Here is a 13,905-nt window from a genome sequence, read left to right on the forward strand (position 1 = left end):
GCTGATAGCTTGTGCTGGTTTTGGCCTGGATAGAGTTAATTTTCTTTGTAGTAGCTAGTATGGGGCTATGTTTTGGACTTGTGCTGAAAACAGTGTTGATAACGCACTGATGTTTTAGTTGTTGCTAAGTAATGTTTGCACTAGTCAAGGACTTTTCAGCTTCCCATGCTCTGCCAGGCTCACGGGAAGTTGGGAGGGGGCACAGCCAAGATAGTTGATCCAAACTGACCAAAGGGCTATTCCATACCATATGGCGTCATGCTCAGTATATAAAGCTGGGGAAGAAGGAGGAAGTGGGGACATCAGGAGTGATGGTGTTCGTCTTCCCAAGTAACTGTTACTCATGATGGAGCCCTGCTTTCCTGGAGATGGCTGAACACCTGCCTGCCCATGGGAAGCAGTGAATGAATTCCTTGCTTTGCATTGCCTGCATGTGCGGCTTTTTCATTCCCTATTAAACTGTCTTTATCTCAACCCATGAGTTTTCTCACTTTTACCCTTCTGATTCTCTCCCTCATCCCACTGGGGGGGGAGTGAGTGAGTGGCTGTGTGGGGCTTAGTTGCCAGATGGGGTTAAACTACGACATAGCTGTAACATTTAGACATTTAAACATTAGGTGACATTGTTTGCTAGTTTTCCTTAAGCAGCATAAACCAATTCTGCAACCATGCTACTGCCAGGAGATTCCTTCCAAATGGCAAATCCACACATGCAAATGTTGGCTTGGGCCTCAGTCTCAAGATAAAAGCTTTCTGTACTTAAAATATTTCTTACCAAAACTATGTGGTCTGCTCAATCTCAGTAAGCAGAGCTTTGTAGTGTGGCTTACGTGCTGAAGTGAAGATGGGGTATGTGGGCATGGGGATACAGAGAACAAGGACCACTGAAGTAGATTTAGAAGCCTGAAGTGTGCCAAAGAAGTCAGTTTTTGTGCAGTTTACAGTACCCACATGTAGAGACAGGTCCCAGTTGACCACATCTTCCTGCTGTCAGAGTTGAATACTCTCCAATCAGGTTCTTTTAGATATTATGCATAAGGCGAGTTTAATGTTTAGTATCAAATTTCCTTATTGAGCATATTTGGCATTACATGGGATTTTGATTTAGCAGAGTGATACAGCAATGTACTGAAATCGTATCATAAGCATAATAGAGCATTTGCAATATACAGTTGAATCACAGTGCAAACATGATTCTCATTACTGGTCTCTATATGCTCATTGTCACCAATGCTGGCCTCCCCAGTTGCTGGAAGGAATATGTTGGTTGAAACCATCTCAAGCCCATTGCTCTCTTCAAATTCTGTTTTATTTGTTGTCCAGTTTTTTATACTTTATGTTGGGCTGAGCCACACATACACCACTCCCCCTGCCCATCCCTTATGGTGGTCTGGCTTGCTCAGGAAGACATTATTCTTTGTTAGTTGTCTGAGGGAACCTGGTGACTCACTGGTGCAGCCGTCCTATCTAAAACCACGGTAACCCTCCAGTCTACCTGGTGTTGAGATAGGTGCAGCTTTCTCTACCGTACATTGTTCCTCAAGCTTATTGTCCTTTTGCCCTTCTCCTTGGAGCTCTCCTCCACTGTAAGGGTGTGCTGGTCTGTCAAAAGCACCCAGGTTTTCAGTACAAGGGAACAATTTTTTTTCATTTGCCTAGACAGTCCAGGTGAGATCTACTATGTTTTCAGCATGGCAGATCACAGGAGCATGATAACAGTGCAAAGCAGGGGTCTGTACAACCTGTCTCGTTCACAAAGGACAGATTGCAATTCCATTTTTCCTTTGAAAGTGACAGAATATTTTGAATAAGGAATGAAGCACCAGCTGCCAGTGAGTGGAAAGTACAAGGAATACAAAAACCTGTCCCATATTCTACAAAATTCAAAACTACTAGTTTGAAAAATATGAGTACCGTTCCAGATGTTTATTCACATATATTCTTAAAATATAATGGCTAACTAATTTTTTTGCCTACTATTGATCTAAGAGTCAAAGCCTTAAATTGTATTTCCATTTCATGAATTATGTTTTTTAAGTCAGGATTAAATTAATAACTGTGTATTCTAATAACTCACCCTGAGGTTATCAATACAGACACAATACCCTATGGGAGCCATATCTTATTGTGCTAGACTTTAAACACATATGAACTAATTACCTAGAGGATGCAAACCCAAAATATTAGCAAGGCAGCTGAAAATTTACAAAGGAATGTGAAAATCATGGGGATAGACAGCAAGTGTTCTCAGCACACTAGAGGTTTAGTCATTTGCCTCTGTCTTGCAGATCTAAATCTGTCTTGATTCCATCTTGTTGTGACTCTGTCCTTAGTCTACATATGTGCTAAATGTACAAAATTGAAGTGCACTTGCTTGACTACTGTCACTATTAAGTATGGGCAAGGGGTTGGGGAGCAGAAAGGGAGGGGTACGGAAATGTGGTGTTCTGCTGCTAATGAAGCACTAGTGAGTGAAGAAAAGAAATTCATAATTAAAAAAAAAACAACAAACAACAAAACCAAAACTCTTCTGGAGTCTTTCTTTAGGCTAGTAATGGCAGAAAAGGCTCAGGTCTGTTTACTGTTTTGTCACTTGTCAGTTTGGTATAAACAAGAACTGTAGCAAGCATAATACATTTTTTAAGCACCAGTATCATACTCGGCTCAACTGTTCACTCCTCCTGGGAAGAGAAAGGAGGTATGCTTAGGACTACACCAAATCTAAGGAGACTTACTACTATACCTAAGCATTCCTCTGCACCTCTGCAACATGAAGCACAGTTGCTACAGCCTAGATTAAAGCTGTGAATGCCTCTACTAGGTGAATGATAGTAACTGATTAGAAGACTTCAGTGAGTGTTGCTTCATACTGGAAGAGCAGAAAAGCAAAGATCATTCACATGTTTCTTAATATACTCCTTTTCTGAAGTAGTGCAGATTAGCTAGGGAGAAGAAAATGTTAATCTAGGTCATATTTGTTATCTTCTTCTCAAAAGCAAAGCAAAACAAAACAAAACAAAACAACCCCTACCCCCAAAAGACATAGATTTGATATCGACCATGAAAACATCTAGGGACAGTATTAGAAAAAATATTTGAGATGTCAAATGAGCTCCTCTTTTAAACTTTTAATATGACCACAGAGAGCAAAACACTCCTTTGGTTTTATGATGGAATGTAATTCCGTCATTATTAAATAGACTGGGAGAAGCTACTCCTTCCCAGTTTAGTAACACAATAGAGATAAACTACTTATATGTTCTAATAGGGCACAGTTTAAAAGAGTATGTAGAAATTATGCTTCAATTCCTACATAAAAGGACAGAAGAAAATCAGATTATAACCCTGTTTTTTCCCCAAAAAAATTTAAACCATTCTTTATGTGTTAATCTAGTAGTTATTCCAGCTCAGCATCTTGTTATACTGTGACATTTGTAACATCATTAGACAAGGATTGCTCCTTACTTTAATAAATTCTAATTCAGGATCTTGTCTGTTTCCATATAGATTTAGACCCATAAAACAACAGCTAAAGTTTGAAAAGCTTGATCTGCAGTACAAGAGAAAGGTGATTTTCTTACTATTCAAGGTAGCAGAAATTTAAATCTACAGTTATAATAAAAGACATTTTGTAAAAAATAAGGAAAAAATCCCCACAGCAGTAACTCCAGATGAGCAACGTTAGTAAAAGTCATAGAAACATAGAATCATAGAATCATTTAGGTTGGAAAAGACCCTTAAGGTCATCGAGTAGAACTGTTAACCTAGCACTGCCACGTCCACCATTAAACCATGTCCCTAAGCACCACATCTACACATCTTTTAAATACCTCCAGGGGTGGTGGCTCAACCACTTCCCTGAGCAGCCTGTTCCAATGCTTGACAACCCTTTCAGTGAAGAAATTTTTCCTAATATCCAATCTAAACCTGCCCTGGCACAACTTGAGGCCATTTCCTCTTGTCCTATGGCTTGTTACTTGGGAGAAGAGACCAACACCCACCTCACCACAACCTCCGTTCAGGCAGTTGCAGAGAGCCATAAGGTCTCCACTGAGCCTCTTTTTCTCCACCCTAAACAACCCCAGTTCCCTCAGCTGCTCCTCACAGGACTTGTTCTCTGGACACTTCATCAGCTTCGTTGCTTTTCTTTGGACACGCTCCAGCCCCTCAATGTCTTTCTTGTAGTGAGGAGCCCAAAACTGAACACAGTATTCAAGGAGCAGCCTCACCAGTGCCAAGTACAGAGGGACAATAACTTCCCTAGTCCTGCTGGCCACACTAATTCTCATACAAGGCAGGATGCTATTGGCCTTCTTGGCCACCTGGGCACACTGCTGGCTCATATTCAGCCGCCTGTCGACCAACACCCCCAGGTCCTTTTCTGCCGGGCAGCTTTCCAGCCACTCTTCCCCAAGCCTGTAGCATTGTGTGGGGTTGATGTGACCAAAGTGCAGGGCCTGGCACTGAGCCTTGTTGAACCTCATACAATTGGCCTCAGCCCATTGATCTAGTCACAATCTAGTATAAAGGTAATAAAATAAAAAAATATTATATTCCACCTTCTGCTTAATATGTGCTTACACACTCAAAATTGCTTATGTAAAAATCAGAGGAGAGTATCAAACTTCCCATTTAAGAAATGGGAGGTGGAAAGCAAAATGCAAAGGCAATGTATCAGAAAGCCTGACAGCACGGATATTGTGGAAAATTCCCTAAAGCCATTAAGAGATTTCAAAACATTAAAACTTCTGAAGAAAACTTTATAGAACTTTGAATACAAATAAAACAAAACGATAAATGAACAACAGCATGAAAATTAGGAGAATGTAAAGTAATTCAAACAAACCTCAGTCATTGCAAGAAAATAAAATACACAAAAATATGCATAGCAAAGGGGTTTATACAAATCCAAGGAGGGGGGAAAAAAGCTTTCCAATTGTTATGAACATGTACGTCGTTGCGATTTTTTTTGGGGGGGTGGGGTGTAATTTTTTGTTTACTTTGTAGGCTTTACAGCACTGTCTGACAAGTACCAGCAAGCGATGTTCTATCACGGTCTGTGACGGAGTCAGAAAAAAAAGGCGGGAACCCCGCCCCTCCTCGCTGCAGTCCCCAACCAGGTCGGCTCCCACCACATAAAGGCCGCCGCGCCGCCCCCCGCTCCCTGCACTCCTTCCCCGGCGCCCGGCGGCAGCATGTCTGGCAGAGGCAAGGGCGGGAAGGGGCTCGGCAAGGGGGGCGCCAAGCGCCACCGCAAGGTGCTGCGCGACAACATCCAGGGCATCACCAAGCCGGCCATCCGCCGCCTGGCTCGGCGCGGCGGCGTGAAGCGCATCTCGGGGCTCATCTACGAGGAGACGCGCGGCGTGCTGAAGGTCTTCCTGGAGAACGTCATCCGCGACGCCGTCACCTACACCGAGCACGCCAAGAGGAAGACGGTGACGGCCATGGACGTGGTCTACGCCCTCAAGCGCCAGGGACGCACCCTCTACGGTTTCGGCGGCTAAAGCTTTCCGCTCCCGCACCATCTCGACAACCCAAAGGCTCTTTTAAGAGCCGCCCACTTAACCTGGAAAAGAGCTGTTTTGCTTCACATCTGTAAAAGGAAAGTGAATGTCTTTAAGCTTTGTTTCTGTTACTTAATCGTTTTTTTATTGATAAACTATATAGATAGCCCTTAAGAGACGTTTAAGCACTTGATAATTAACTGAGTGCACATTACTAATGTGTTAGGGACTATCCTAGTTAAGTAGGTCAGGGGACATACAAAGCTTTTGATCGCGGTGTCAGCGTAATTGGAACCTAAGGCGTTTAGGACTTTTTTTACTTACTTCGAATAATCGAGCTGAATAGTAAAACACCCTAAACTTAAGCTCCTGCTTTCAGCGGGTGAGGCAGGTACGCATCGCCCTGCGGGTATCTCGTCGTGGTCTGTGTTTTTTCACTAATTGCGTAAACAGTAGCAGAGGTAGACATGTATTGGTATTTAAATTATGTTAATCCCTGTACTGATGCTCGGCGGGTGGGAATGTACGGGCGCGGGGTGGTAGGTGTCACAGCTGGTTGCTCCCTCAGCTCCTTCTCACAAACTTTTAAATACTGGAATGACCCCAAGCGTGTCCTCTGAAAGGGGTTTTTAGGTAGTCGTCCATTATTCTTTGTGCGTCCGGTGTGTTAAAGCTCAGGAAGATTTTTCTTTCAGCATTGGGCTGCTGAAGCCGCAGCAGTTCTCCGTATCCAGTGTCAGTACCAGTCCTCCCTTCGCCCGAAAGCCCTTTTCTACGCGGGCTGTGAAGGCAACTCCCTTGGCTAGGAAAACGGAGCAGAAATATTGCAGCGGGAAACATGGAAAGCTCACGGACTACAAAGTTTGTATTTCAGCCAGCAAGAGCCTGGGAATAGTTCCTAGGCTGAAAGACATTCAAAGTCATCGAAAACGCTACCCATTGAATTAGAGCATTTGCATGTGCAACCTGTCTCAATCCAAAAGCATTTACTGTACCATCTACGGTATTACTTTCTACTCTTTCCAGATTAAAGTTACTCTACGTAAGGAAAAAAAAAAATCAAACCCAACACCCCCAGCTCCCAAACTACCGTTATAAGGATTTCTATTAAGGAAAACCTGTACAACACTTATTTTACAAAGCTCAAGACTCAGTGAATTAGAAGAAAACAAACATTAATCTTCTACGCGTTCGCGACAGTATAACTTACAATTAACCATTTCCCTTTTTAACAACTTGCGCTAAAGGTTTTCATTTCCGATATAGGCTATAAAAATTGCTGTAAGAAATAGGTAAAACCGGAAACAAGAGCGGCGAGCGCAAGCCGAGGGGAGGGCGAGTGCCGTTGGCGGAAGAGCGCGCTTTCGCGGCGGGCTTTTCGAATTTGAAGGTATCCAATAATAACGGCGCACCGCTTTCAGCCAATCAGAGAGAGGAACGTGCTATAAAAGCCGCCGCGGCACAGGAGCGTTTTCATTCCACGGCGGCTGTTCCTGGAGCTGGGCCGGTGCTCTCGCAGCCATGGCGCGCACGAAGCAGACGGCGCGTAAGTCGACGGGCGGGAAGGCGCCCCGCAAGCAGCTGGCCACCAAGGCGGCCCGCAAGAGCGCGCCGGCCACGGGCGGCGTGAAGAAGCCGCACCGCTACCGGCCCGGCACGGTGGCGCTGCGCGAGATCCGGCGCTACCAGAAGTCGACGGAGCTGCTGATCCGCAAGCTGCCCTTCCAGCGGCTGGTGCGCGAGATCGCGCAGGACTTCAAGACCGACCTGCGCTTCCAGAGCTCGGCCGTGATGGCGCTGCAGGAGGCGAGCGAGGCCTACCTGGTGGGGCTCTTCGAGGACACCAACCTCTGCGCCATCCACGCCAAGCGCGTCACCATCATGCCCAAGGACATCCAGCTGGCCCGCCGCATCCGCGGCGAGCGCGCCTGAGCTTCCTGCCGCAGGCCTCCCTTTTGTGGGCCTTCATCCCCGCACCCTAAAGGCTCTTTTAAGAGCCACCACATTGCACAAGAGGGCTGTCACACAGTCTTTTTTTGATACTTGGATATAACACTAAATCATCTTGAAGTTCTTTTAAGGTAATTAAATTTTTTGGACTCTTTTCTAGCTATTAACTCTCCTAGCATTTAGTTTGTTTCTGTTGTAGTAGTCACTTTCTAGCCCAAACAGAATCCAACACATAGCATTAGTATCAAGGCTTGTTGAAGCCTTAGGCCGCAAGCTGTGAACCTTTGCCCAGATTTGCTGACCATACACTGAACTTTTACTTGACTACATGAAGGAAGGCCCCCAAAACCGGTGCAAACCAGAAAGATAAGGAAGCTTCAGCCTTAGCAGAATTTACAACCTTAGAGGTAAGAGAAGAATTGGCCCACCTAGAGACAACGAAAGGGCCCAATGAAGAACGGGAAGACCCCAGACCCTAATATTACTCTTGGTCAGAACTGTCTCCTGAGGGGAGGGAAATTTAAATTGTAAGGGTATAATTGCCCACCCAGGGATTTCTTTGTTCTGGTTCCCTCTTTGGAGGCACCCAGCTCCAGCTGTTTTTCACCACTGTACCAATCAATAAATTTGTCTGGTGTACGTCATATCGGAGACTCTGCTTCGGGAAACCTAGGGTTGAGCCAGAGGGGAGAAAAAGCGCCCGTGTGTGTGTGTGTGTGTGTGTGAGCGAGGAGTCAAAAAGGGGGACCCATCAGCTCAGTGGAGCTGCCTGCTGAGAAGGGAATCTGGTCCTAGCAGTTAAAGTCTTGTGTGCTGTTGTGCAACTCCCTGAATGGTCTCTATGCTCGGGCAGTGCCTTCTGCTTTAACAGTTTACCCCCCAGCTCTGTGCTCAGCTGATTTCTCTGGTCACTTGTTAAGAGGCCTTTACAATCAGTTACTGCAATTCCAGTGAAAACATGTTTATAAGCCTTCCTAAGCAGTCATCTCAAACTGCTTCATTTTTTGAGCAAACTGTTACATGCTGTTATAGTGAGGAGCCTAGAAATATCTAATTGACTATACAGAAAAAGTAACAGCACAAATCGGAAAAAGGAGTGCTCAGACAAGGTAAATGAAAAATACTTTTCATTTAATAATCCTAGCAAGAGCTATAATCTTAAAAAAAAAAAAAAAGTAAAGTAGGACAGAAAGCCTATGATAATTCTTCCCCCTCCCCAGACTTGATACTTCCTGTAAAATACTTTATTTTGCAATGGTTTTATGGAGCACTGCAGGTTTTTACTTTTAAGCAATGTGGAAGGCATAACCTGAGTTAGTATTGAAAGATAAGCTTCAAACAGCTTTTTATTAAAAAAAAGTGATGTAAATATATTCTATCACTGCTTTTACTAAGATATACTCTAAAAATCCTAACACTATTAGATATGAGAGCCCTACCTCTCCAAGTAAAACAAAAGTGTTAAGAAGATAATCCTGATGCAAGGGGTAAAAATGGGAAATTCAATAAATTAGTCTAATTGTGATTTATATTCTCAATTTTCTTTGTCTGTGTTATGACTTTGAGGAAAGGGTACAGTACAGCACAAAGGAGAGCTTGGAAAAAGCAGAGAATCTGGTGGATAGTCCTGGGAAGTCCCTCCTCCCATTTTCTAAATAAATGGAGAGTGCCGTCACAGGGGAAAGTTTCATGGCTTTTGTTTCATACTAAAGCAGCTGGGGGAAAAGAAGTGGCTGCTAAGCCTTGGCAGTTTCGTAACTGATGAGAGGCCTGTAGGAAATATGTTTATATGGTTTTGAGAATTGAGGACAAGCATTTTGTCTTTGATGATAAAAAGAAGGTGGAGTCAGCAGAGGAATACACATGGAGGGATCAGAAGGTCAACATTTACTAGAATGTAGGTGATTCAATAAAGTTTTGCAGTCAAGAAATTATAGTTGGCCTTTAGTTCACTTCAATTTCTTGGTTGATTGTGTCAAGTCTTGCTGACTCTACCTGTTCTAGTAGTTCAGAGAAGTAACCTTTTCTATTCATTCACAAATAAAAAATTCATATTCCTATGGGTTTTGCTGCTTTGTTGTCACAGCATCTTTTCCTCCGCCCTTGATAATGGATTCTAGCCTGTCCAATATGCTTCTGTAGATGTTACCAGCCAAACTGGTCTGAAATGAGAATTCAGTTATTTGAGTATGGCATCCGGGGATGCCTTGAGGGGAACCCTGCAAGAAGTTTCATAGGATGTGTTTCTGAAACACTACACAGGAGGTAAAACATGGTAGATACAACTAATATTCATAGCATTATGATGTAGGTATGAATGTATATACACACATATATGTACATAATCTATATGTATATACACACATATACATGCTTTTCTTTCACTCACAAATTTTAATTCTTCTCAGTATCCATCCACCTCTGTCTCTTTCCCAGTCCCCTCTGCCCCAGCACCATCCAGCTTTATCCATCTGGCTTTATTTTTTGTGTTTCCAACAATACGATATGGTAAATGAAATGAAAGAAGCTACTTTGCGGTCGGACTAGATGATTGCTGTAGGTCCCTTCCAACTGAAATATTCTATTCTGTTAATCTCTTTGTACATCGCCACTTGCAGAGTAAGGAGTCACAATTTTATAAAGTTGAAAGTGGAAGTCCTCCCACTGAAATAGCACAGAGACTGTGCCTGTAAGTGTAATTTGAAAAGAATTATATGATTATAATTTTAAAATTAACTATATGTCAGGCTACACTCTAAGACTTCAGCAGGCTCCATCCTGATTGTAACTGTTGTTCCACATTGGCGGTGTATTAATAACTGAAATTACTTAAGTTTGTAGCTAGGCACCACTTCGAGGTGTTGAAGTGTCCAAGGCTTTGAGCAACCTGGTCTAGTAGAAGGTGTCCCTCCCCATGTCGGGGGGGTTGGAACTAGATGATCTTTGAGGACCCTTCCAACCAAAACCATTCTGTGAAGTTAGCAAAGGTTACAATGACTAAAACCTCAGACTTGTTACAATTGTAAATAAATAGAGTGAGGTCATGGGGTGAACAAAAATGACCTTACTGGAACAGACACCAGTGACTGCTCATAGTGCACACCCTCACAGAGGCTCTGTAAGGAGCCCTCACTGATACGAGTGAGATACCTTGGTGTGGAATCTGCTCTCAAAAGTAAATGAGGAAATTATTCGTTGTGACTGATAAGTAGTCAATATCTTGTCTGTGTTCCCAGGTCATGTATCAGTGCTATCCAGTAAAATTGCTAAAAAAGGACTGGGTAGGACCTTACAGTATTAACAAGGTGGTACTTGTCAGAAATAAGACAGAATTCCTTTTTTTTCTTTATTTTTTTTTTTCTGGTTAACATTAAAGATGCTCTAAGACAACTGAAGCAGTAGGAGCAAGGACTGAGGGTATGCTTTTGTCATCAGACTTTTAAGAGAACACAGAACTTTTATGGCCTATTGGAAGGTTTCCTTCACTCCCCAGGCTGTAAGTGCAAAGTCTCTTCTCACATCATGCTGCCTCTCAAGACAAGGAAAAAAATCTTAGTTATGCTATAGTATAAAACTTCAATTTCAAAACCTGCCAATACTTTCTTTCTGTATCATTTGGGTTTCTTTTATTCTGATTCACCACAAACTCAGAAAAGCTTTTAATTTTCATACAAGTAGAGAGGTGAAATCTATCTTAAAAAAAAGTATACATTCTGTTTGAAAGACACAAAATAAAAAAATAGACTAGCTCCTCTGTTCACTACAGACTGCACAGTCATTCCTTTCATCACTTGGTAACGCTGCAGCTCTCTACTTCCATTGCAACCTGGTTTCAAAATAAGGCCGTGAAGATCAACACACTCATTCAGGGGTATTTATGTGGGAGATAAAAAAAAAGAAGAAAAAGAAAAAACAGAAGAAAAGGGGAAAGAAATCCCCAAACAAACCTTAATCTTGGGTGATTGCTGCACTCGGCAAGTGTTTCTGCTTTCTTTTCTCATCCATCCCAGTGCTGTCTCTGAAAGATTGTGTCTATAGCTTAGCAAGCATCCCTAAAAGAAAGCATGCAAAAGGTGTTCAGAAGCCCCTAATGACAACAGGTGACAGCTCTTGCCTTCTAATAGCACCCTTCAGTGCTACCCAGAGCTCAGCACTGTTACGCCTCAGGTACCAACTGTGACCTTTCACAGCCGGGGAGAAGATGGGAAGATGTTTCCTAAAGTAATGAGAGAAACAACAACTACTCTCCGTTATGAATCTGAGGCCTGATTTTTAACTTCCTGTTTTAATGCTTAGGCTCTTGTTAGACTTGTCATTCCCATGTGCATGTCTCAGTAATGATTCGTGCAAAGGTGGGTCCTTATAAGGAAGGTTGAAAGCTACATACATTCCTAGGGTCTGGCAGACCCTAGGCAGACCCTAGGAATCCTAGAAATCTGACTGCAGAAATCTGACAACTCAGAATAGTTTCTGACTGCATAAAATCTCATAATCACTACCTGGGGAAGGACAAGTTAAAAGACAAATACAGGTACACTCATTAATGGAAGGATACACAAATCTCCCCTCCAAGATTTTTATAAGAGTCTTACTAAAAATACTCCACCCCCAAAAAAAAAGAAAGTACTCAGGAAATACATAAACTCTTTTCCATAGTTGTGTTCATCAATGGTAACAAATCCGGACAGACCTGATAGTTATTCCTGTGTACAATACTTTTCAATCATAGTTTCTTGGCCTTCTTCGGTATGTTTCTGTGCTGTGAGAAAGAAGCCTCACAAGACCTATCTCTTCAGCACAGTCGTCCATCATTTTGAGACGGGCCTCAAAACCCATCTTTTGAGGCAGATATTCTTGCTCCTGGCGTTAACAAATGCTCGAGCAAGATGGCAGCCCCCTTTAAAACAGACTGCCTTAGCCAGGTCCAGCAGTAACACAATTCCAGTGAGCTGCAGGAAGTTTGTGCTCCTGCCTAGACCCAGCCAGCCAGGAGAGGTTAAGGCTCAGAATTCCTGAGCCCAGGCCTGTCCCAGGCAGAGCCGTGTCTCACCCACAACCTCCACCCCTTCTCCCTCAAGGCTGTTTCGAGTCTGCCACAGCCATAGCGACGTAAAAACCTCCCTTCTGATGGTCTCTGCTTGCCGTCCTTAAACATATTGACCTCATCCCTCCCCTCCAATTTTGTCTCTCCTCCCCCAGCCAGTGGTTCATAAAGCGCCTGTTAACTTCCCTTCACTGTTTGCAAAGCACCCCACTGAACTGCAGAGCAGGAAATTTAGAGCCTTGTGGGGTTTATAAAATACAAATGTTTATACACAGGCAATGTAGTAAAATAAAAAAAAACAACCCAAACCAAGAACAAAGAGGAGCTGCAGCCATTAAAATAAAATGCTGCAGTCTAGAAAAAAATTAAGAAAACATCGTTATTTCTAAAGCAAGCACGTTTAAAGACAGTGCTACAGCCCTTTTTATTGTACATGGAGTGGCTCTTAAAAGAGCCTTTGGGTCTGTGTGGGCAGCCTCAGCGTCTGCCGGAACCGGGGAGGGGCTGCGGCAGGAGGCTCAGGCGCGCTCGCCGCGGATGCGGCGGGCCAGCTGGATGTCCTTGGGCATGATGGTGACGCGCTTGGCGTGGATGGCGCAGAGGTTGGTGTCCTCGAAGAGCCCCACCAGGTAGGCCTCGCTCGCCTCCTGCAGCGCCATCACGGCCGAGCTCTGGAAGCGCAGGTCGGTCTTGAAGTCCTGCGCGATCTCGCGCACCAGCCGCTGGAAGGGCAGCTTGCGGATCAGCAGCTCCGTCGACTTCTGGTAGCGCCGGATCTCGCGCAGCGCCACCGTGCCGGGCCGGTAGCGGTGCGGCTTCTTCACGCCGCCCGTGGCCGGCGCGCTCTTGCGGGCCGCCTTGGTGGCCAGCTGCTTGCGGGGCGCCTTCCCGCCCGTCGACTTACGCGCTGTCTGCTTCGTGCGCGCCATCGCCAAGCGGCTACAAACCTCCCTCGGGCAGAGCCAGGAGCGAGTGAAGGGGGCTGCGCAGCGCCGGTATTTATAGAGGCGCCTCGTCTCTGATTGGACGACAGGAGGAGCGACCTCATTGGGTACCCTGAAAATCCCAGCCGGGGCCCAAGGAAGCCGAAGTGGCCGCCGCTGCACCCCCACTTCTGCCCCACCCCCACTCCGACCCCGCTCCGAGTCACGGCTCCCTCGGTGCGAGTCCAAGGCCGCGGGCGGGGGGGAAGTATTTCCGACACAGCGCTCGCATCCCTTCTGCTTCTCCGGCTTTCCCTCTCCGCCACGCTCCTGACAGATTAAAAGCCGTGTGGAGGCTCAAATTCAAGAGCTGTTCTTAAAAACTCAAATTATTTGAATAGATTTTTTTGTTGTTGGGCTGATTACAACAGAAGAAAAAAGTTCCTTCACTGCAGTACAGAGCTCCCTCCTACAGTAACAA

General features: G+C 44.5%; 3 protein-coding genes and 1 long non-coding RNA gene across 4 annotated transcripts; 2 read left to right on the forward strand and 2 right to left on the reverse strand.

Moving 5' to 3' along the window:
* Positions 1–5,156: 5,156 nt before the first annotated feature.
* Positions 5,157–5,562, forward strand: LOC142408319 (histone H4). The gene has a single exon (XM_075498676.1). The coding sequence runs from the start codon at positions 5,196–5,198 to the stop codon at positions 5,505–5,507; it is 312 nt and encodes a 103-aa protein (XP_075354791.1). The 5' UTR covers positions 5,157–5,195; the 3' UTR covers positions 5,508–5,562.
* A 1,410-nt stretch (positions 5,563–6,972) lies between these two features.
* On the forward strand, positions 6,973–8,105 carry LOC142408323 (histone H3). The gene has a single exon (XM_075498688.1). It carries the CDS (start codon positions 7,029–7,031, stop codon positions 7,437–7,439), a length of 411 nt encoding a protein of 136 aa, XP_075354803.1. The 5' UTR covers positions 6,973–7,028; the 3' UTR covers positions 7,440–8,105.
* Positions 8,106–9,315: 1,210 nt separating this feature from the next.
* LOC142408330 (uncharacterized) lies at positions 9,316–12,471 on the reverse strand. Its single transcript, XR_012775255.1, has 3 exons — positions 12,148–12,471; positions 11,405–11,509; positions 9,316–9,663 (listed from the first exon to the last, which is right to left on the reverse strand). It is a non-coding gene; the product is annotated as an uncharacterized LOC142408330 (long non-coding RNA).
* Positions 12,472–12,869: 398 nt separating this feature from the next.
* Positions 12,870–13,459, reverse strand: LOC142404657 (histone H3). Its single transcript, XM_075491653.1, has one exon. It carries the CDS (start codon positions 13,428–13,430, stop codon positions 13,020–13,022), a length of 411 nt encoding a protein of 136 aa, XP_075347768.1. The 5' UTR covers positions 13,431–13,459; the 3' UTR covers positions 12,870–13,019.
* Positions 13,460–13,905: the final 446 nt, after the last annotated feature.

This window comes from Mycteria americana, chromosome 1 (assembly GCF_035582795.1).
Source record: "Mycteria americana isolate JAX WOST 10 ecotype Jacksonville Zoo and Gardens chromosome 1, USCA_MyAme_1.0, whole genome shotgun sequence".
Lineage (NCBI taxonomy): Eukaryota > Metazoa > Chordata > Aves > Ciconiiformes > Ciconiidae > Mycteria > Mycteria americana.